The 23,352-nt window shown below is 31.8% G+C and overlaps 3 protein-coding genes and 1 long non-coding RNA gene across 6 annotated transcripts in view; 2 read left to right on the top strand and 2 right to left on the bottom strand.

Annotated features, from left to right (window-relative positions):
• Positions 1–4,141: 4,141 nt before the first annotated feature.
• On the top strand, positions 4,142–4,696 carry LOC123005632. Its single transcript, XR_006412774.1, has 2 exons — positions 4,142–4,220; positions 4,380–4,696. It is a non-coding gene; the product is annotated as an uncharacterized LOC123005632 (long non-coding RNA).
• Positions 4,697–9,428: 4,732 nt separating this feature from the next.
• On the bottom strand, positions 9,429–14,642 carry LOC123006038 (G2/mitotic-specific cyclin-A). The gene is made up of 4 exons (XM_044400194.1): positions 14,332–14,642; positions 13,831–14,274; positions 10,370–10,593; positions 9,429–10,322 (listed from the first exon to the last, which is right to left on the bottom strand). The coding sequence occupies exons 1-4, from the start codon at positions 14,476–14,478 to the stop codon at positions 9,815–9,817; spliced, it is 1,323 nt and encodes a 440-aa protein (XP_044256129.1). The 5' UTR covers positions 14,479–14,642; the 3' UTR covers positions 9,429–9,814.
• A 76-nt stretch (positions 14,643–14,718) lies between these two features.
• On the top strand, positions 14,719–16,029 carry LOC123006040 (exosome complex component RRP43-like). Its single transcript, XM_044400195.1, has 5 exons — positions 14,719–15,020; positions 15,069–15,243; positions 15,291–15,585; positions 15,632–15,752; positions 15,800–16,029. Exons 1-5 carry the CDS (start codon positions 15,004–15,006, stop codon positions 16,005–16,007), a joined length of 816 nt encoding a protein of 271 aa, XP_044256130.1. The 5' UTR covers positions 14,719–15,003; the 3' UTR covers positions 16,008–16,029.
• LOC123006037 overlaps positions 15,988–23,352 on the bottom strand; it is a 13,896-nt gene continuing 6,531 nt past the window's right edge. For 2 of the 3 annotated variants that reach the window (XM_044400191.1, XM_044400192.1), the window contains exons 8-10: positions 21,513–22,427; positions 17,870–18,055; positions 15,988–17,684 (exon numbers count right to left, since the gene is read on the bottom strand). In XM_044400191.1, the coding sequence (XP_044256126.1) occupies positions 17,533–17,684; positions 17,870–18,055; positions 21,513–22,427 (1,253 nt within the window). In that variant the 3' untranslated portion in view covers positions 15,988–17,532. The remainder of the gene's footprint in view (positions 17,685–17,869; positions 18,056–21,512; positions 22,428–23,352) is intronic. The other variant, XM_044400193.1, reaches the window with a different exon arrangement.

Here is a 23,352-nt window from a genome sequence, read left to right as displayed (position 1 = left end):
TTTGCGTGTATGACACACTTTGCAGAAATCTATTTAAGTATGTAATTGATGGTGGTCTAACGAGGTCAAACAAGCGTCTGAAGAAATTTCCGATTCCAACCACCGTCGCATTTGAAATGAGAATTAAAGTAAAAACTGAACCGAGTCGCACAGCGGGGTGCGATACGTGGATGATGGATTGATATAGCAACAACGAAATTTATTCGAAAATACCACTCAGCTGGACAGAAATTAACCTGACAGCCGGAATATTTAAGCAAAGATATCTAAATCTCCAGCAATCGAGGTTTATTTTTAAACAATCACAACGATTTGCATCTGCCGGTTGCATTAATAATCGGTGTAAAATTACTAATAATCGTCAAGAACCGGACTCAGTACTTAAGAAACAATAAATAACTCTTAAAAGTTACTGTGTTGACTTGAAAACTTAAAGGCATATAATCTCTCCGATATGATAATCGCTCTGTTATTTTCACCTTCTTACAAATTAGCGGGTCGTGATCAAACTCACCTGGGGCCCGGAATCAGGTACACCTGCTTTGAGGATCCGAGGCTCATATTGTGTGGCGGAACCTTAGACTTCCTTTTATACAGTGACGGAGGCTCCTTTCGTTATTATTGCCAATCAAAATTGTCATTCGTGCACGTGTTTTTTCCGACAACGTAGCTAATTTGTCATCCCAGGCCTATTAGTGGCAAATTTATTATGAAAATTGTGGGTTTACAGACAGGTGTAGAGAGCAAATAAGAACCTTGATACACGCTGCAGATTCCGTCTAATTAAAAATAAAAGATTTCCCAAGAAAGAAAAAATTCTAATATAGCTACAATAAATTTCGTCAAGTGCGTTAGACGTAACGGATAATATAACAAGCACCTGGATGTTTTCGCATAATTTCGTGTGTTTTAAGAATAATATCTTACATCTGTTTCTATTATGTGGACTTACGGTTATAAATAAATGCGACGATTTATTTATGCTAGGACACTAATTTATGAAACTGTGCCGGTTTGAAAACAAATTGTAAAACTGTAAATTCACGCTTTAATAATTCATTTTTTTCAATTATTTTCTTGAAACGTGGGGGCGGAATTATGTACGCCACTGTTTCAATTATGACGAATCAAGCAGGTGAAGGGTGGCTTGAAGAAGATTGATGTAGCGATGTTGGCCTGTATAACGGTCGTTATTGTCCTACCGCACCGTTTTGTTTAATTAATATCATTCATTATGTAATTAATTCTTCCTTATCGCTGTTTCGGTCAACTACTATTCAGAATTCAGATTTAATCAGAGCAGAAAATTTTCGAAAATACATTTTCATGTTGAGATAGATAAGAAAGCAAGAACATAAAAAAAAGAAAGTAAAACAACAAAAGGTACAGACATTTATTTAGAATTATTAAAAATATACAAAATGTAACAAAAAAATAAAACACCGAACACGGAAAGACAAACTGCAGAAAAAATAATGTATACAGGATGCGCTAGAACTCGCGCCTCAGAGAAGGTAAAATATCAGAAACATGGAAAAATGCTAAAAAAATTCTATCTATAAAAATTTCGAAATGAGAATTTAAATTTTGCACTTTGACTCTATGTATTCCTGTTGGAAAAATAACTTGTCAAGTTTTTTTGCTACAGGCTATTAGAAGAGGAAACAAGAAAGCTGTATCCTAAATTATTGTAACTCTATTTAATGTTATTTGTTGCTTTTATTGGCAAAATTTTTGTACCTTTACTAAATAATTATAAAAAACTTATACAAGATCAAAAGTAACATTAAATAGACATAAAAAAATGTCAAATGTCAAAATTTTTTTACAGGTCAAATTTTGCAAACATTTTTCTGGTATCTAATCTTATTTGAAATCATTCTCTGGGCAGTAGGTAATCACGGGTTTTTTTCACCATTTTTTATTGAGCGTTTTTTAAATTAATGAAACAATGTCACAAAATTTTCATAACTCATAACAGTCATAACAACAAAAACGAAATAGAGATTTAATTTTTTTAAGAATTTGTGTTGTGAATTCAGGTCATCGTGTCTTTGCAATGTTTTCCGTTTTTAAAAGTAGGTATTTAATAAAAAATCAAAAACATAAATTGTGTAAGTACGTAAAGTAAACAGAAGGTATAAGTTCGTAAACTTAAGACGTAATGTACTCGTTATTAAAACGCAAACTAGAAAGAATAAAATTCATTGAAAAGTACGAAAACTGTAGTGTAAGAATATAACAAAAAGTATAAAATGTACAACAAAATAAAGAAAATATATAAAGAAAATGTAAAAACACAGAAATGCAGTAATAAACCCGAGACACTTGTCAAGGGCCAATAGCTTAGTTGAAAAAGCACTTGATTTCTTGATTTCGGTCCAAATCGGCTTCGTGTTTTTATAAAAAAAACGTAAGAAATTGAAAAAAATTGAACAAATAAGACTGAAAAGCGAAAAAGGAAAAAATCTTAGGAAGCGTAAAACACAAAAAGTATTTATTATTAAAATTAAAGAATATTAGCCCACACATAGTGGTAAATGACATGAAAGATTTACAGTAAGGTAATGAAAAAAATGTAATCTTGTAATCTTAAGAAAAGTAAAACCTTGCGATCGTCAAAATTGATTATGAACGTTCTTGATACAATACTTGATATACAGTAAGTATGTTCCGGGATCGATGAGTTTACAACAAGAAAAAAATGTTTTCTTTGATTTTACGCTAAAACCACAAAAAAAACAACTTTTTTGCCTTCACCTGAAGCAGATAAAATTATATCTAAAACCTGATTGTTCTGACTCAGTCCAAAAAAAGTTCATTTTCCTCTAAAATCAGACTTAATTTTCTCGGCTTTTTAACTAAATTTTAAGTAAAACTTTTAGCTAAATAATAATAGTAGGTACTTGTTAAAAATTACTTTAATTTTTTGTATCTTAAAGCTATTTTTTGAGTTGCCATTTATTAAACTTACGTTTTTCACAAATATTTTTGTTATTTTACTCGTCAACGTGATTAAATTTAAAACGCAGAGAAAAGTAATTACAAGTCCAAAATCAAGAGAAAAATAAACTTTTCTTTCCACTAATTACAGATTTGCTCATTTCACGTTAAGCAAAAAATGTTCTTTCTTTGCAATTTTGGTGTAAAATCAACGATAAAAATTATTTTCTTCTTGTAAACTCAATTCGGGGAAATACTTTGTACTTTGTTTTATTTTTTTTTTCGTAATTTCAATCATTAATCGACTAATCAACTATAGTACATTTTAGTGCAAAAAAATGCAAATTGATTTGATTTGGCCTGTTAATAAATGCCAGTTTTTTGACGTTGTCTTTGTCACAATTCACAATTTCATAATTGTCATACAACATTTCTTTTGAAAGTTTTCTAACCTTTTTGGAAACAACCATTTTCACACTTTGAAAATTTCTGAAAAATTTGACCATATTATTTTTGACTTTTTGCGTTTTTTTGCACTCAAGTGTAACTCATAAAAATTAGTTTTTGAGTACGATGGCTTAAGTAGGACCCAAAATACAAAAACAATAAAAAAAAATTCTTTGAATAAACAATATTATTACCAAAATATAAACCCTTAGCAATTTTCAATAATATTAAACAGTTCCTTGATTTGTTATTAATAATCAAGTTTCAACGCAATTTTTCTCAAAACTGTAATTTTTGAGTTACTATAATTTTTGTTGGGAGAGTCGAAATTTTATATTATTTTATTTCTGAAAAAATTGCTTTAAGAACCTCTTCGTCCTTTTAAAACTTTTTATAAATATTGATGCAAATCAAATTAAAATTATTTATTTGATCATTATAAGTGTTCCTACACTCCTATTGGAATTTTTTCACGGCAAATTAAAATCGGGACGTTGACGTCAAAATCAAAACATGAACGTAAAACAGGACAAGACACAAAAAAATTAAACCTTGTCTTGGCTAAATCTGAACGGTCGCTCACCTAATTTTATTCCAGCGTAATCGTGAAGAAGTGATTTGCGGTTTGCATGTAGAAAATAGCATCATCAGATCAAAGGATATTCTTGAGAAGTTACTTCTGAACAAAATCGACAGCTTTCTCCAAAGCTATAAAAATGATAAGTCAATCCGTCAGCTATTACAAAATGATGTACTCGCAGTGGAGCCCAAAGGTTAGGTCGTTTTTGTGGTGACGTACACGCGATATCGTGCGGAGGGTTCTTCTCACGGTGGGTTCCGCGATCCGACCTTTCGTGGTTTTATCCCTTGTGTTGTTGGGCTTATAATTTTAATATTGATAATTATATACGGGTGCGGTTGAAATTTTTCCAAGAGAATAGCTTCGGGTTGTCAGTTTCGGGCCGGTAAAAAGTGATCTTGTTTTTCAGATATAGCTGCGTCCGAGGAATGTAAATCGAAAGAATCTTAGAACAGTAGCGAAGCGGAGGTGACACATCGCTCAACGAAGCAAAAGATCTGATGGAACCTTGTTCCTACCGCTGCTCCCTGCTGGGAACCACACAGAAGCGGACTCCGATCGTGAATCAATTCAGCATCCTCTTCGAAATAGCCCGCACCAAGTCGACTGTGACGATAAAAATCGGTAATACGGCCCAGGAACCAACGCTAAAGTGCACATCTGAAATGGATTTCTTGGTACCTTTCGTAGAAAATTTAGTGTATAAATAAAAAGTTTTTTATTTAAGTTGTCGCTTTAACTTATCGTTTAACTTATCGTTTTAACATCTAAATCACGTGGAAGTAAACTGGAGGATATTTTAACAGCTCCATTGACTCAGGATGGAAATTATAAATTCAATTCCTTTGTTGCGTTTTGTAATTACTCCCAGCTTTCTTCCATTATTGAATTATAAGCAGATATCTGAGTACAAAATCTCACTTTCCAACTGGCTTGGAAATGGAACATAATAATCGCTGCCATTGTTAAGGTGGCCAAACATGAATATTTACATCTGCTTACCTTACTATAACCCATTGTTCTTTCCACATTCTTGAAAAGCAAATCGCATTGATGGCTACATATCCACAATGCGGAAATTCCGCCATCTTCCTCCCCTCATTTCCATTTTAATTAGTTGAAGACCAATGTTTCTGTAATTGCCCAATTAAAAAAAAAACATCGGGTATCAATAAAATTTGTTGTTTTCTCTGAAATTGCATGAGAAATAATTTAATAATTACAAGTTTCAAGTTGACTATGCAGGTGTAAGTCGAAAATTTGTTAGCTTTGCCTCAATTTATTTACACATGTTCCATCGTTTAGTCCAACATAGAATTGTTAGTGACGCGGAAGTCTCCAGACGTCACGAACATCGTGTTAGACACAAATTGTGCATTTCCTTCTCGAATGCCTCATCGAAACCCTTATTTTTCCAATCGAAGAAAAAACTAACCAATTATGTCTCCACTTAATGCTAATTGGACGAATCAGTGATTAATTAATTACACTAGCCAACAAGCATTTTGTGACTGAGAAGAAAACAGTTATTTTTTGTTCATTTCGATGTGCTAAACTCAAAAACAAATTTTAAAGTTAGGCATTTTAAGATATCATATGTAAGTACAAAATCGCCGAAAAACGAAACACTTAAAATTCATTTTCTTCATTCTCATTAAACATTTTTTCCCCTAAATTTAGGTGCCGTTAGTGACGGGCAAGGGGAAAGGTTCCAATCTTATACATCTTTCAACATTGTTCTTGTTTAGTCGTCTATGTAATTAATTTCTATTTGAAATGAACAATTTTTACGATAAAATTTGAGAAAACTATTTTCCTGTAACTTAAAATCTGTGCGTGATGGAGAATTTTTCTTATCAAATTCGTAATTAGGGATGTTAATGTACCCTGATACACGTGTCAATAGATCAATCACATTAAAAAAAAATGTTGGGTAGTGTTATTATCGATCGATTTAAAACTTGACAAGTGACACCGATACCACAATTTTCCTATTCATAAATTTCCACCAGGTGCTTTTGCATAGATACACCTAATAAACCGAAGTTAATATCTATTTAAGAATTTTAGAGACAATAAATTATATTAATACGACACGGTCTACTTATTAAATTCGTCGTTACGAAAGAAAATTTACGACGAAAAATACACAATTTTAATTAACGAAAATCGTTTTCTATTTTATTTTTCCGGAGACGCTTAAAGAATTAAAATAACGATGTCTTGTCAAAAAACACTCTGGAACAGATCTAGGAATACAAAGTAGCAGGTGAAATAAATTCTTATAATCGGCGAAAATAGCAGGTGAAGAGCTCCATCATCGGCAAAAAGAGTTTGGCCTGTGGTTCTATTGTATTATTAGTGATGCTAAACGGTCTGATTATGGATCCTTGTTCTTCGTACCGTATCTATATATCACACCCTATTATAAAACAATAATTTAGACCGGCGTTATCAGATCAAGAAGACCATCCTCGCCAATTATTTGCCAAATTGGGGCTCGGCTATTGATTTCTTTTATTTATTGCAATAAAAAAATAAAGACATTATAAAAGATAGAGCGTAATTGAATAAAAAATAATAATAGCTGGACCAGGTGCAAGCTTTTTTCCAAATTCTTAGTTTTTGCTAATACATACATCAATAATATTTGTAAATTTTGTCCATTTGTTCCATGTCGGTCCATTTCTGGTCAACATATGTTTGATTTTTTTTTTCATTATCTATTAAAAAATGTGTTTCAAATTCGAAAATAATCCCTTACCAGAGCAGCTTTGCCAATTGCCAACTCAAACAGCTATTGTTGTTTACCTCTTATATTGAATATTATTAAATGCAAATTTAAAACGCTTTAAATCAAACTACTTATGCTATAATAGATATTTTCGCTTCTAAATAATAAAAAAATAAAAATTAAAATGCACAGTGAATTATTTAAACGTCAAGTATTTTTGATCAGTAAAAATATAAAGTGCACAGTAAAATAATAAATGTACAGTAAAGGAAATGAATGAATGTCTAGTAAAACTACTTAATTTAATATTCACACATTTAGTTTTGACACAAAATGTTTCCGAGCAAAACTGCAGGGCAAAGAGTGGCAGAGGCTGTTAGTGATTAGACTGATTACCATTTGTGCACAGTTTCCAGCTTTTGTTAAAATCATTCTTGCGCAGGGGCCCTTGCTAATACATATAACACCCTACAATAATAATAAATAACATTCTTGCGCAGGGACCAGACATTGTTATGTAACGAAAACTGAAAATTCCTTACATTTTATGTTATTTTACTAATTTTGATTAAAGTAACTGAGCGTTTATTATTTTTACTGTGCAAATTAGATTTTTTTACTGAACAAATTACAATGCAATACTGTGCGTGCTTTACTTAACATTAATTATTTTTACTTTTGCTCTGCAAAAATTAATAAAATACTGATTTATCATTTTATACTGATCAAAATTGAATTATTTACTGATCGCTTAATAAAGCGGTAATAATCACCCATAGTAAATGTGTTCTGCATATAAAAAATAAAATGTTTTTATACAAAATACCTAAAATACAGGGTGCGCCAGAACTCGCGCCCCAGAGAAAAATTTCAAGTAAGGACATGGAAAAAACGTTTAAAAATTCTGTCAAAAAATTTTGCTATTTATTTTTTGACATTTGACATTTGTTATGTCTATTTAATGATACTGATGATCTTGTATATGTTTTTTTATAATTATTTAGTAAAGGTACAAAAATTTTGTCAATAAAAGTCACCAATAACATTAAGCAGAGTTACAATTTAGGATACAGCTTCCTTGTTTCCTCTTCTAATAGTCTGTAGCAAAAAAACTTTAAAAAGTATTTTTCCAATAAGTATAAATAAATAGAGTCAAAGTGCAAAATTCAAACTCGCATAACTTCAATCTTTTTAAAAAGAAAATTTTTGTAAAAAAATTTTTTCTATGTTCCTGATATCTTACAATTTTCCCTGGGGCACCCTGTAAAAAGGGTGTAAATAGATTTCAACTCTACCCACTGCAAGTATTTTTTTACGTTATCTATGACAATTTTTATGCAATTATCTGTAATTACATCATAAATTTGAAATCCTAAAAGTCAAGATTTTAGGAGATATGCAAAATATGATCACTTTATCACTAATAAACAACTTGATCAAACGCTAAAAAAATTTAAATGTAAAATTAGATGGAATATTAAATTTTATTGGTTATATTTTTAAAATAATTTGTCACAACCTACGGGCCATAATAATTATGTACTTAAAAATTTAGGATCAAATTACCAAATCAAATATTTGCATCTTTATGACTATCAATTATCATGTGTTTACCGTTTCGAAATACAAATTAGGTTTGTAGCATCAAACCCACACGATCATTTTGCAATAAAATAAAATTAGGCCAAGATTTATTTGATCAATATCAAAAAAATCAAATTGCTGTACCTATTTGATTTATTGTTTGTCGATAAATTGTCATAATAACAATTAAGTTTCCTTTTGAGTATGAAATGAAATATCGACGTCAACGTAAAGAACGGTAAATCGGTGAATTGCGCGTGAAATATCTCTAAATCTAATTAAACTGTGACTCGAGAACAGTATCGAATCGTGACTTATTCATAAATACGTTTATTTTATTATTGGAAATTTCAACTTGTGTCGTATTCGACAAATAAATCTTCTAAGCAAACATTTTTATCAATGGTCCATGATTTTTCAAAGCGTTTGATTACGAGAAATTTATGAATGAAGTTCTTAGATCGTCGTAAGAATGAGTCTGTAATTTACGGTTCGCTTAACATGATCATGAATAAAAATCGCTAAATTCTAATGACAGTTAATTTCAAATTATTTAAATTCAGTTGAGCGTAAACGTGCTTGTTATAATGTTACAGATATTACTTACTTCCATTCACAACTTTGCCTATTTTGGTTGGAATCTCAAACAAATTTATTTGGTACACATGTGAATAAATAGCCAATTTATTTAAATCGATTTCAGATTGAATTATTGTGGTTGGGTACGACCGCATAATATCCATAAGCTCACAAAAACGTTTGTAATTCGTTAAGCTTCTCCACTTGACAAATAAACCAATTTAACGTCTCTAAATCGATTTGCTAATGCGTCCAGCCGACTAATTACTTATGTAACTGTGTTTCATCTAATACTAAATAATTGGCTTAACGTGATTATACAAAAATTGATTGAAAGCAGTTTTAAATATCTGTGCTCAAATTCTTAGACTCTGTCATCTAGTGACCAGTAGGAAAAGTAACGATTTTAACAAAGTACAGAACTCGACCTACGCGTGTGCATGCAATCTTATTATCAACTTGTCTTATTTTCTTGATAAAATAGAACACTTTGTTTTTTTATACTTTTAGCTCAAACCAATATTTTAACTTGGAAATATTATCAAAAATAAAACTCATCGGTTTCAGTCCACAATTTATTGCGTATACAAAAATATCAAAAATTGTTAATTAGACAATTTTGTCCAACTTGTTAGTAAGGAATGGCAATCGATTTGATTCTTATACTACTTAAAACAAATAAATAAACTGTACAATGTCCACGAAACAAGCCAGTTTCAACGAGAGTAAACATTTTAAAAAAGTTAATCCAATTACTATAAAACATAAAAGACAAAAATTTCGCAAATAAAAAAACACCGTGCAAAATAAAAACAATATTTGACCGTAGACATGAAAAAGACAGCACAGCACAGCTTACTATAAATTATTACTTTCTAATTAATAAATCTAATAATAAAAACTAGACCAGAAAATTACGCAAGGCCTGTAAGAAGTACAGCAGTCTTTTAATCAAACGAAATCATTTCACGATTGGGACTAATCTTAGAAACTTGCATATACTTCGGCGCCTTGTACTTGTCCCTAATAGCATGCTGTGGATTATTTGGCGCTTTGACAAACATATTATACAAAAATCCAATACACGATTCTAATTTTTGCAAATCATATCCTGTGTATTTTTGTAATTCAGCAGGCCACGCTTCCTCCCCCAAAGTGTGTCTGCTGAGAGCTATCGCCGACGATGCGACAACTGATGGCAAAAAATGTAAATACGGTTCAACTTCCAAAAGCGCCGTTTCGCTTAAATACATTGCGAGATTCTTGACTTTTTCGGTTTGCTTTGTAGAAATGCAGATGGCGTTTAGAAACGTGAGTGGTGTGGGAACCGACAAATCGAATCCCAACACCCTTAAAATTAACTGTTCCATCCTGATCATTTGATGTTTGTCATAGGTGTCGTCAGTGATGTATACAAATTCACTGACTTCAGGTGGGAAAATTTCTTCATATTTACTGAAATGTCAAATTAAATGAGATCAACAATTGGTTGAACGACTTACGAAGCAATAAACATTGCAGCGGTACCCACGAGTTGCAATTTGGCCCTTACTACTGACATGTAACTTAAAAACCGGTCGATGAAATTTACCGCCAAATAAAGGGTTTCCGTTTGCATACCGTACTCTTCAGTAACTTCGACAAGCCAATCGATCAACACAGCACGCATGTTTTCAGTTACATCGGGTTGTTTGAGGATATAGCCGGGTTTTGCTCGGTGTCGTAGCTAAAAATAAAGTGTAATAATATTTTCAAAAATTTGCTCTATGGTTTTTGTTAAAAAGACCATTATCAGCCTTTAAATGTGAAAATATTCAAAAATGTGTACACAAAATTCATAAATATTAACCCCCTTTGCGTCACCTAATATTATTTTCAAATATACTACAAGTACAAGGTGTTGCAAAAGTAAGTTACAATACAAACTAAAAAATTATTACACAAAAACTAAGAATAATAATAGTACACATAAAGGGATTATTTCTAAGGAGCCGTTTATAATCAGAGGGCAAAAGAGTAATAACATTTCTCTCCAGCGGTATATATACAATTTTTTGCACGACTTGAGTTAAAAAACCTAAGAAATTGGCTGTAATTCTTTAATAAAATTAAAAAATTAGCATAAAGTTAGCATTTTTCGAAATTACACCAGGATAACAATAAAAATGTTTCTTGACGATGATCGAATCAATGAATGGGAATGACTTAGTAATGGGAGTAAATATTTACTCCCGTCGTTATATCTATATCTCTTCCTCGAAAGAAAATTTTAACGTCTGTCACAGTTTTGACATAAGAAAAGTTGATTTCTACTCCCCGTCGCGCGTCGTGCAAAAATAATTTTTATTCTTCGACACTGTCAAAATTTACGGTTTTTCTCCCGTGTAAGGAAGTTTTGACAACTGTTTGGCATTTCTCAATACAAAACGTCAAATTATTTTTAACAGATTTAAAGCAAATTTAAGCCTTGGTGACTCTAATTCGAAGAAGAGTCAAATAAAGAGTCCGATTTACACTCAAACTCGTCGAATAAATAACTATTTTATATCTAGAAAAAACTCAATCTTTAGTGTTGTATCATATTTTTTGGGTATTGCATTTAAAAACTTAGAATAGTATGAAGTTTGTTAAAAATATAATTTTCTGGTTTTCGATCTAACAGATTGTCTACATCTAAAAACATAAACTTTCAACTGTCTAAAATTGATAAATAAAATGGCTAATATACATTCATTTTTGTTTTAGACCAGAGTTGGCTATTAAAATTTGCCGAGTTGTATGGCAAGATTGCGGCTGAATAAGCCTATTCTGGTCTAAAACAAAAATAATATACAGGGTGTCAGAACTCGCGCCCCAGAGAAAAATTTTAAGTAAGATAAGATACTAGGAATGTGAAAAAAATTTGTAAAAAATTCTCTGTTTAAAAATTTTATTTATAATATTTTTTGCCATTTGATATTTTTTTACGTCTATTCAATGATACTAATGATCTTGTATTTGTTTTTTTTTTTATAATTATTTAGCAAACGTATTAAAATTTTGTTTTTGCCAATCAAAGCCACAAATAACATTAAACAAAATAACAATTTAGGATACCGCTTCCTTGTTTCCTCTTTTAACAGCCTGTAGCAAAAACAGTTGGAATTTTTTTTCTCCAACAGAAATAAATAGTTAAAGTGCAAAATTTAAACTCCCATGACTTCGAAATTTTTATAGATAGAATTTTTTTAACATTTTTTCCATGTTCCTAGTATCTTACTTTACCATTTTTCTCTGAGGCGAGAGTTCTGGCACAACTGTATTTATGAATCAACTAAGCAAAATAGCGTTTTCGGGAGACAAATTGTTATTAAGTTTATAATGAGAGGAGTCCTTTAAAACTATTTTAGTGATAAAAATTTGTTTAAATATGTAGTCTGTTTTTTTAAACGAAAAGGTCAAGTGGTTTTTACGTTGGTATCCCTAGCAAATTCATTAATGGTAATTTTAATAAAAAAGTTCGCAGTTATGGTTTTAGATTTAATTTGAAAAGTTTCATAAAACGACAGCAAAAAAACGCCTTTAACTGTGATTGATTATTTTATGCTGGTGAGGCACATCAAATATTAACAGGTGTTTATGTAAATTTGGCGTTATAGTTGGCGGTGATTTGAGTGTATTGTGAACGGACCATAATTTTTAATACATTCGGCGAGGTGTCAGATTAATAACTTTCAATGTGATGGTTCGTTCACAATCAAACTATCATGGATAGCTTAGCCGCCAAATTTAAATAAACACCTTATATAACGGCGTTAGTATAACAAAATTTAGAGGCAAGAATACAAAAACAGAAACAAATTGGGTACAGATAACAGTTTTTGGAAATTTGGAGATAAAAAGTGTGCATGTAGAAGTCAGAAAAACACCATCGTTAAAATTTGGAAGCAATTTGTAATGCAAGTTTGTTGAACATTCTCCAATTTTTAGCAAGAAATTGACGAGAATGTAAAATATACATGAATGAGAAAAAACGCAATTAAATTAGTGTCTGTTTACATCGTTGAAATAGCAATTTTGAAGTTAAAGAAGAATTCAGAACATGCAGTAATTTCGAACTCATTTCAATAAATTGCACAAAATTTATTGCCAATCTTCATAATACAGTGGCGAACACGGAATTTTGGACGATTTGTCATTCGACTGTCATAAAAATGTAAAACGAGGCAACTAACCTCACTTTCGGTTTTTGTAATTTTAATCCTGAGCTAAAAAAAAATTACAACAAATCAAAATAATTTATTGATCTTATATAAAAACACGTATTGCTGGCATTATTTTTTTGAAAAATCGGCGCCAAAAATAAATTTCAAATTTTAGTTTCAAACGTCAATCATAACGACAATAAAGCGTGGCTTCCATTGACATTTTTTAAACTGTCATAAATTTGATGTCCAAAATTCCGTGGCCACGAGTGTACTCGCTTTTACTAAATAACTTTTTCTGTATAGACACCTTTTTTCGTTAAAGTTTTTCTAACAAGAACCTCATTTTTGCCTACAAATTATGAGCTTACTTACTCACAAAATTCACAAAGTCGAAATTTTGACAACATATTAACATAACCATAATTTTTTAACAAAATTCCTATGAACAAAGACAAAAAGCAAACAAAATGGCTATTAAGATAAGCTGTTACCAATTTTTTCTCCAAGTAAAAAAAGACTATAAAATATGGCTATTTTGAATACCATTTTAAACTTGGATTTAAAAAATTGCATCAGGTGAGTGTGGTCAGTTGTCACCAATGTCAAAGTTTGTAATAATAGTTAAATAATAATGTAATAATAATTTAAAACCTAGTATTATTTACAAAATAATTGAGAATAAACTTGAAAAAAAAGTAGTGTTCTTAGAACAAAACAATTTGGTGCATGGCTGGCTAGACCTAAATCCGTTGTGGCCATTCATGAAAATACTGTACCTCATGTTCTTTAAGATAAGCAAAAATGCTATCCCTATATTCCTCCATTTCAAAAAAGACATCTCTAGCATTGGTACTTTTTGTGACTGCTTTCTCTTTGAGCTCAACGTTCTCCACATCCGATTTCTCAACACTCATTGGAATGTCTGATTCTCTTCCAACTAGTGGCGCAGGAATTTCCAGGATTTCCTTCATTTTCTCCAAATTCTTTTTCCTTTCAATTTCAGCCAATTCTGTCTTGGTGATAAACCTGTCTTCAGCAGTTCCTTTATACACATTACTCTTACTGATAAGCTTGAGTCGTTCATCAATTCTTGCTCTGTATTCATCATCCTCATACACAGTAAACGCCTCAAACTGAGCCACTGGAACCACAACATTCTTTTTGTTCTCGTTATTTTGCCCATTTTCAACCCGATTTCCCAACACAGTTGGCTTCCTTGTCTAGGAACAAAAAGCAAACGTTACACCCACCCCAGCCAACTCTGAGTAGAAACTCACCTGTTTGCCTTTAGGGGCCGCGATACTGACTTTATTACTGTCAATTTCTCCTAAAACGCCTCGTTTTTGCTGAGCAGTCGTTGCAGATTTTCGACGCAATTCCGGGACCCGGTTTTCCTGATCCTGATGAATTTTTATCGATGCCATTCCTCTAACACACCTACGAGTTTCTAATAACCAAAAACCGAAAAATTTGATCAACTAAAAGCCAAATTGAACCCCAACTTAAACACTCAAGCTACCCCTAACCGACAAAACGACTGTTTTTAACGGCCAGATGCAAAGAGCGTAGAGTGCGGGAAACGAACAGCTGAGAGACCGTTGAAATGACAAATTGGACCAATAGAAAACCAGATTTAGTCAAACGTCACAAGGGTGGGGATGACCAGTTTTGGAAGATTTAACGGATTTTTGGAACCAAATCAATAATCAATTCAAAATTTTTGTTGCTAACCAAACATATTATCGTAAGAGAACGTTTTCATTATAAAAACTGCATTACTCTACTCAATTTACTCGTTTCAAATAAAAATATTCAACCATGTTCCCCCCACCATTGTGGTCAACCAATCATAACGATATGTCATTAATTGTCAACTGTCAAAAATAAAACGTGCTTTTTGTGTAATTTATAAACAAAAAAGTCAAATTAAATAATTAAATTAGGTTGAGATGTCAGAACAATACAAGTAATAATTGTGGTATTATGGTATCAAATGGTTACAACTTTGTTTCAGGATATTACATCCCGTCAAATACTATAGGGACTATTTGGCCCATAAAATTCGTCCTGATGGGCGCGAATTTGGTGAATATAGACCCATCGTCGTTAATTTGGGTTCAATTTCAACAGCTGATGGGTCTGCGATAGCCAAAGTTGGTCGTACGACAGTGGTTTGTGGGATTAAAGCTGTAAGAGACAATTAGTTGCATTAAATTTTGGTAAATAAATCTTGTAGGAGTTGTGTCAGCCCAAGGCTGAGACTGCAAACGAGGGTTTTTTAATCCCAAATGTCGAATTACCACCTTTGTGTTCTTCAAAATTTCGACCAGGACCCCCAACTGAACAAGCCCAAGTGGCTACCCAGTTAGTTGCTGATATTTTAAAAAACTCTGATTGTTTAGATTTAAAAACTTTATGTATATTTCCAGACAAATTAGCTTGGTGTTTATATGCTGATTTAATTTGTTTGGACTTGGATGGGGCTTTGATTGATGCGTGTGTTATTGCATTAATGGCTGCACTCAAGTCAGGTATAATTATTTATATTTTTTTGAAAAAATACACATCGGGTTTCAGTTACTTTGCCTGGGGTGGAGTATGATCCAGCCCTTGATAACAAGCAAGTGAATGTGCAAGATAGGAAAGCCTTAAACGTTGCCAACATACCCAGTTCAACAACTTTTGCAGTGTTTGATGAGTAATTTATTGTCATTGTTTAGAACACTATTAATTTTTTTATTGCAGCAACATTTTTATAGACCCAACAGTAGAAGAGGAGGATTTAAGTACAGCATTGGTAACAATTGTGGTCAAGGAAGAAGAGTTGTGTTTTGTCCACAAACCTGGTGGTAGTATGTTGACAGAAGAACAATTACTAAACTGTGTGGAAGAAAGTAAAAAACGAGCAACTGTGATTGAAGAAATTATAGAAACAGCTTTTAAAAGTTTATAATAAAAACATTCTTTTATAAATGTATATCCTATATTATTTAAATCAAAATTCTAACAGGTTTTCCACAGTAAGTTGTGTGATCATTTAACAGAATTGAACAAAATTAAATCATCACACGTTCATAAAAAAATCTATTGTCTTTGTTTACAGGACTGAAAAAATAAAAATTGGGAAAAATCAACACTTTACATTTCAACGAGTATACATTATTGGTATTGCCAAATATTCAACATGTGTTTGAATTTATGTACAAAAAATACGAAACAATATGCAAATAATATACATTATTACAAAATACTACAACTCACCACATAATCACATATGATACAAATTTTAAAGACTAAGGATGGTTTTTACAAAGTTTTTTACATATTTCGTCTCCAAACGGAAATAAATCTACTTACTGTATGTACACGTTAAAACTGAAACAATTTTGCGCCTAGGACAGGAATGATAGTAGAAAAATACCAGGAATAATAAAAATAATAGGGGTTTTAATAAAAATTTGTATATTTTAACAATGTGTAATTTTTACATCGTTGATGTTTTTATAAAGTTTAACATTTTTGTTCTTTATGCCTGATATCTTAATACTACAAATATTTTTTTGTTGATGAATCCGATTTTAGAAGAAAATTGAAATAAATATAATGCAAAACATTACACAACCATTAATTGAGTATAAAAATAAAACTACTTAAAACAATTATAAATTAAAATAAACTGGATACACCTAAAATTATTTACAAAAGAAAAAATATGTACACATCAAATCAATCTACTCAACTCACATCTCTTCCAACAATATTGCTAATGCACTTAGTGATAATCTTATTTTCATTAATATGAATTCTCCGCGCTCATAAATAAATAACAAAAAGTATACATTTTCCCTATTTTATGTACAGTACATTAAATTAACTATAACTAAAGAAACTGCAAAAATGCACAAAATTGCTTATACCGTATTATACAGCGTTGTGGCCTGCTACAAGAAAACGAATTTAAATCTTGCAATTTGTACTGTTCTAAAGAAAAACGGCAGTAAAAACAATAGGCCTTGTCCCTAGCTAGAAAAAAATGAAAATAAACTGGTATAGGTCCACTTTTGGCACCATGTTTATTTCTAAATGTAGGAACGACAATTGTGCAATGTAATGCAGCAGATGAGATCAATGATATCTCTTTACTTTCTTGCAAAAGTACCACTCAAGCGTTTCATGTGGAAAATTCAAACATTACAAACATTTTCCAGTACTATTTATTTTCTCGAGCACGAAATAAATAATAATACTGGCTTTGATCACAGAAATAGTGGGAAGAACTCTACAGGTTTATAAATTAAGAATTAAACGAATGTGATGTTTGATTTTTACTGACACCTTGAGTGCATTTACAAAGACGACACTCTAATGCTCGGCAGTTTATTATTTGTTAGTGAAGTACTCAGCAAAAGTTAAAACGTATATAAAATTAAAAACAGGAGAGACTAGTTCGATAACACAATGTACAGAAAAATACAATATTACTGTGGATCTGAAGTGTTTGATCGCCTTCGAAGTTTTCCCGCGACGCTCGCCACATTTTTCTGCTGTTGATTCAAACAAAGCTGTTGATACTGTTGAAATTGAGCTTGCTTTTGCAGTTGACTCGTTATTGAAGCAGTTGTAGCTGCATCTAAGAAAATTTACTCTCAAAAGTTTCAAAACGAATATCACAGATTTTACTTAAAAATTTATCAACAAAAAGCATGCATTAATTAATTGAATTAATTTATTAGGACTTTCTTGAAATGGTTTGAGTTTCATGTACTTAAAATAATCATTTTCTATTGATATTTAATTGCAAATCGGTCAACTGACTTGAGTTCTGTGTTGCCATCTTGAGGGTTATTGGTGTTCTTTGGATGTTTTGTTGCATCCTTGGCCTCTGTAAAGGGGTCACTAGCTGATACGATTGGCCGCCCTGAGATAATGACACTGAAGCGGGGCCCTGAGCCCGGATACCCTGCTGGGTTAAACCCTTCACCCCAGATGTGACTAATTGGGCTGAATTTAAAGAAAAACCACTGTTTAACAACAAACACGAAGCGAAAACCTTAAAAAGGCATGCCAGCCAGGCAACCACTGAAACCACTTAAAAATCCCATAATCAAATCAACGTAGTAACGTCAAGTATCAGTAGAATTGATTTGTTCTTAAGACAAATTTTTTTTTGCTTCGAGGTAGGTCCTTAATTTTTTCCAATATGCATTGAAAAAATAAAAAACTTTAAAATACGTGTCACTTATTTTTACGCGTTCTATAACATATCTGAAATTTACGAAAATCGGAAAGAATGATATTTAAAAGTGATCGTTTTGGCATGGAATTACATATTCTAGATTGAATTACTGAATTCTAAAAATCTTATAAAAATTAATTAAAAAAATAACCAACCATAAGAGGTTATCACCAAAAAGTTAGGAGTTATTGGCGAAAGACCAAAATCTCAACAGAAATAAAAAAAAATTCAACTTTAAAATTGATCCATATAAGGTTTCTTTACATTTCTAAAGGTCTTAAAACCTCAAAAAGTGCATAAAACGTTATTGGGTGAAATTTAAAAAAATTAGAATTTTTTGAGTTTTTGAAGGTGAGCGGTATAAAAATCGTAAAAAGAGTCGTAAAAACGCTTGAAATATGGTTTTCTACACGTAAAATTACACGCTAAATCCGATCCAACAAGTTAAAATACTTTACGATGCATAGTTTTTGAGATATTGAGTAATAAAGTTAAGAATAAGTCTAGAAAAATCCGATTTTGACCAAACAATCAAAATTTTTTATTCTTATAGAAAACTAGCACTATATGTAAAATTAACCGGAGAACACGCCTGTACAAACCGTTTTGATCTAGGACTCATAGTTTTTGAGATATAATTTTTTTATGAAAAAAACTAAAAATGGCTCTGTACCCGGAACTATAACCCGGAGCGACTCCGGATTTTTTTATTTATCGTAGAACAGTAATCTTTTTTGGATATGATAGAAAATTAAATTTGCTTTCGAACGGTGCCAAACATAAGAGGTTATTACCAATAAGACCGGAGTTATTGGCAATAAACCGCTCCGGGTGCCAAAAATCGACCAAAATCTCGACAAAAATCAAAAAAAAAATTACTTTAAAATTGATCCGTTTAACGTTTTTTACATTTCTAGAGGTCTTAAAGTCTAATAAATACATAAAAGGCCATTGGGTCAAGTTTAAAAAATCAATTTTTTTGAATTTTTGAAGATGATCCGGTAGTAAAATCGTAAAAATAGTCAATTTACCTTAAATTGTCAAAACGCTTGAAATATGGTTTTCTAGACGTAAAATTACTCGCTGAACACGATTCAACTAGTTAGAATACTCTACGATGCATAGTTTTTGAGATATTGAGCAATAAAGTTAAGAATAAGTCTAGAAAAATCCGATTTTGACCAAAAAATCAAAATTTTTTTGTTGTTATTAAAAACTAGGTTTATATGTAAGATTAACCGTAGAACACGCCTGTACAAACCGTTTTGATCTAGGACTCATAGTTTTTAAGATATTATTTTTTTATGAAAAAAACTATAAATGGCTCTGTACCCGGAACTATAACCCGGAGCGACTCCGGATTTGGCCCATTAAATAGATAATTTAATGTAGATTCTGATGATTCTTGGCATTTTGTTCTAAGTTTTATAGTTTCGTAGAAAAACGCATTTAAAGTTTCACAACTTTGACAATTTTCAATTTTTGAACGACGATTACGGCCAAACTATTAGACTTAGAGCAAAAAACTCAACACCATCGTAATCAGCCAAAGCCAAGTCGATATCTCGCAAAAAAAATGAATTTTTAAACGCCGATTACGGCGAAACTAAAGGAGATAGCGCAAAATGCTTGGCAAATTCGTAATCAGCACGTCAAAATCTATCGGATAGGATAGGTTTAAATTGAATCTGAGACATGTTCGAAAATACAATTTTTAGAGGGGGGGAAACAAATTTTTACTTTTTTTTAATTTGTAAATTGTGGCAAAACTGTGTCTCAATGATACAATATTTTGAGGTAAACCTATGTAAAAAGTTCCGGGGAATCGATTGGCGTCAATTAAACTGCAAAATTCGTAGTAGTTTTGAAGTTATAGTCGGATTTAAATTCTCGATATTTTTGACTTTATCAGAACTATTTATCGTAGAACAGTAATCTTTTTTGGATATAATAGAAAATTAAATTTGATTTCGAAGGGTACCAAACATAAGAGGTTATTACCAATAAGTCCGGAGTTATTGGCAATAGACCGCTCCGGGTGCCAAAAATCGACCAAAATATCGACAAAAATAAAAAAAAATAACTTTAAAATTGATCCATTTAACATTTTTTACATTTCTAGAGGTCTTAAAGACTCAAATAAGTGCATAAAACGCCATTGGGTCAAGTTTCAACAATTTCGAATTTTTTGAATTTTTGAAGATGAGCGGTAGTAAAATCGTAAAAATAGTCAATTTACCTTAAAACGTTAAAACACTTGAAATATTAAAATTAAAATTACGCGCTGAACACGATGCAACAGGTTAAAATATTTTATGATGCATAGTTTTTGAGATATTGAATAATTGTAATTATTGTAATTGTGACATACGGAAAGTGAATTTCGTACGCCCAATCCTGTCAAAGTGTAAATTAATCTTTAGGTTTTTCTAACCTTGTTTCAGAATTTTTTTGTCATGTTCACAGAATGTATGATGCTCCTTTGCTACTTTTTACCTCTACTTTGTCTTACATTGCTTGAGGTATAGGTAGTAGCATTCCATTTTTAGGTTGAAAATCCGTTTCAAAATAAATAAGAATTTGATTAAATTTGATAATATTATTTGAATGTGTTATCATGACAATAAAGTACAGACTACAGTTAATTTTTGTGAATTCACGGACGAAATTCACTGGCCGTCACCGTACGTCTTTACGAATAATTTCTTTTTTTAATTCGTTCCTTGTAAAAATGTCCAAAAGTTACTTTTTGTGTCCCTTGAGTAATAATATGGTTGAAATTTTTTTTGAAGCAACTAACATTACATTTCAAAGATAACATGGAATAAATTTAGTGAGACTTACTACTGTAAAATGTTTAGCAATGACAATATACAAATGGACAGGTTCCGACATGACTATAAACTTTATCAAAAATGAAAATACGATCACTATGTTTAATTAATTAAAGCCAAATATTTTAATACCCACGTTATCTTTTTGAAATAAATATAATGTTGGTTGCTTCAATAAAATTTCAGGCTTAATGTAATTTATATTGTTATTTACTTATTTGTATAAAAAAAAATCAATGAAGACAGGATAGCGAATATGTAGTTTTAATTTCGAATGGTTTCACATGATTGTCCGACCTGCACCTATCTACAACCATTAATTAATGCTTGTTAAAACAGTTAAAAACACACCAGACTTTTTCAAGCACCTAAACAAATCAATCCTTACCAATATTAGAAGTTCCAGCATTGGCCAAAACAACAGTAGGTCCACCAACCCCTAACGAATTAACTCCACTCCCCATATTCGCCGTTTGTGTGACAGTATTGGCCGATGACGTCGATGTACTAACCGGAAGTGAGACCAACAAACTAGTCGGATGTCCTTGAAGATTCCCCGTTGACGAAACATTCAACGACAACAACTGAACTTGCACATTTTGCAACCCTGAGAGACTCTGCAACTGCGCCAGATTAATCGTGTTGGTATTCTGCGACGGCGGACTCGACAGTGGCGACACCACAGTATTGGCTTTCGGTGGCGATTGCACCATGTACTGTAGTCCCGACTTCAGACTTTGGATAAAATGCGTGGAATTCTGCGTCGTGTTCGAAGTACTGGTTCCTGGGGAACCACCGAGTTTTTCTAGGAGAAGAGAGCTCGTGTTGGGGCCGACAATATCGGGCCGGTCGGCCGCCGGTGTCCCCACGAGGAGCGCCGACAACGCCGATTTATTATTATCACTGACTTGCTGTTTGATCGGAACTGTCGTATAATTGGTATAAGTCCCGCCACTGTTCATTGATGTCAAAGTTATCGTCTGACTCTGCGGTTGTGACAACTGCGAATTTAATTCGGAAATGTTCATGCGATTATTATTAACGGCTATCAAGTTACTGTGGTTCAACACTCGCGCATTTGCAACGTTCGATAAAGTCATTTTACGTGCTAGAAGTTTTTGGTTAATAGTCTGTACTTGTTGCGGTGACAACGAAGAATTGTTTATTGCGTTCACTACTGCTGCACTCGCATCACTGTTTATATTACTAGCCGGTGAACTGTTCAGCAAGTTGATGATGGCGGTATTGCCTCGGTTCGACGTAAGTTTCTGTTGTTGCTGCTGCTGCTGCTGTTTAGCGTTGACTACATGAAAACAACGGAGAAATTCAATTTTGGATACTTCGTACTAAAATTTAAAAATCATTCTAAAAAGAACGAAAAAAGAAAATCATACGCAAAAAGCAAACAATACAAGGAAGTTTGATCAAGCAACACCTTGATGGTTAAATACGAAAAAGTTTAAAGTTAAATTCCTACTACCACTACTACTTCTGTTAAAACTCAGATTTGTACAGTGGAACAATGTGAAAACCAGCCCCAACCAGATTGGAAACTAGACGTAGTTTCGAGATAAATTCCTATAGGAGCCGATTTACAGGAAGCGAAATGAAAATTTTATTCAGAATTAAACTAATTCGAATTAAGTTGCCATTTATTTTGCATTGACAAACGTCAAGTTAATTAATTAATAATGACACTGACGAAAAAACAAATCATTATTAACTTTTTAACTATTTTTTCAAAATAAAATTAATTAACATAATTTTTGTACGAAATAGGCTTTCTCGATTCTAAACTTGATTTTATGTAAAACAACAAATGAATTAAACCATTGTTTATTTGCGAGAAGAAGGTTTAGTTCCACGTATGCGTTTACCGGGAGTGGTTTAATTCTTTGAGCAGAAAGCGAAATCAAAATTTACTTCAGCATTAAACTAATTCGAATTAAGTTGCCATTTATTTTGCATTGACAAACGTCAAGTTTAAAATTTAATCGCGATTAACACGTTTTGTAAACCGGCCCTAAATTTTCTATTGGTTTTGTAATTGTCATTGAAAACGAATCAAAATTGTTTATTTAATTTAACCAGAAAAAAAACCGCAATATTATTTCTGCCACCAAATTTATTTTTTATTATTGTAATACTTTTAAATTAAAGGGAATGTTTAGTTTTTTACATAAACAATTTAACAAAAACCATTTCTTAAAGAAAATTATGCATTAATA

The sequence above is a fragment of the Tribolium madens genome, unplaced genomic scaffold (genome assembly GCF_015345945.1).
Source record: "Tribolium madens isolate multiple individuals breed KSU strain unplaced genomic scaffold, Tmad_KSU_1.1 Scaffold_20;HRSCAF=117;Tcas5.2_LG4, whole genome shotgun sequence".
Lineage (NCBI taxonomy): Eukaryota > Metazoa > Arthropoda > Insecta > Coleoptera > Tenebrionidae > Tribolium > Tribolium madens.
Note: the sequence above shows the minus strand (reverse complement) of the source record. Positions and strands in the feature narration are given on the sequence as shown.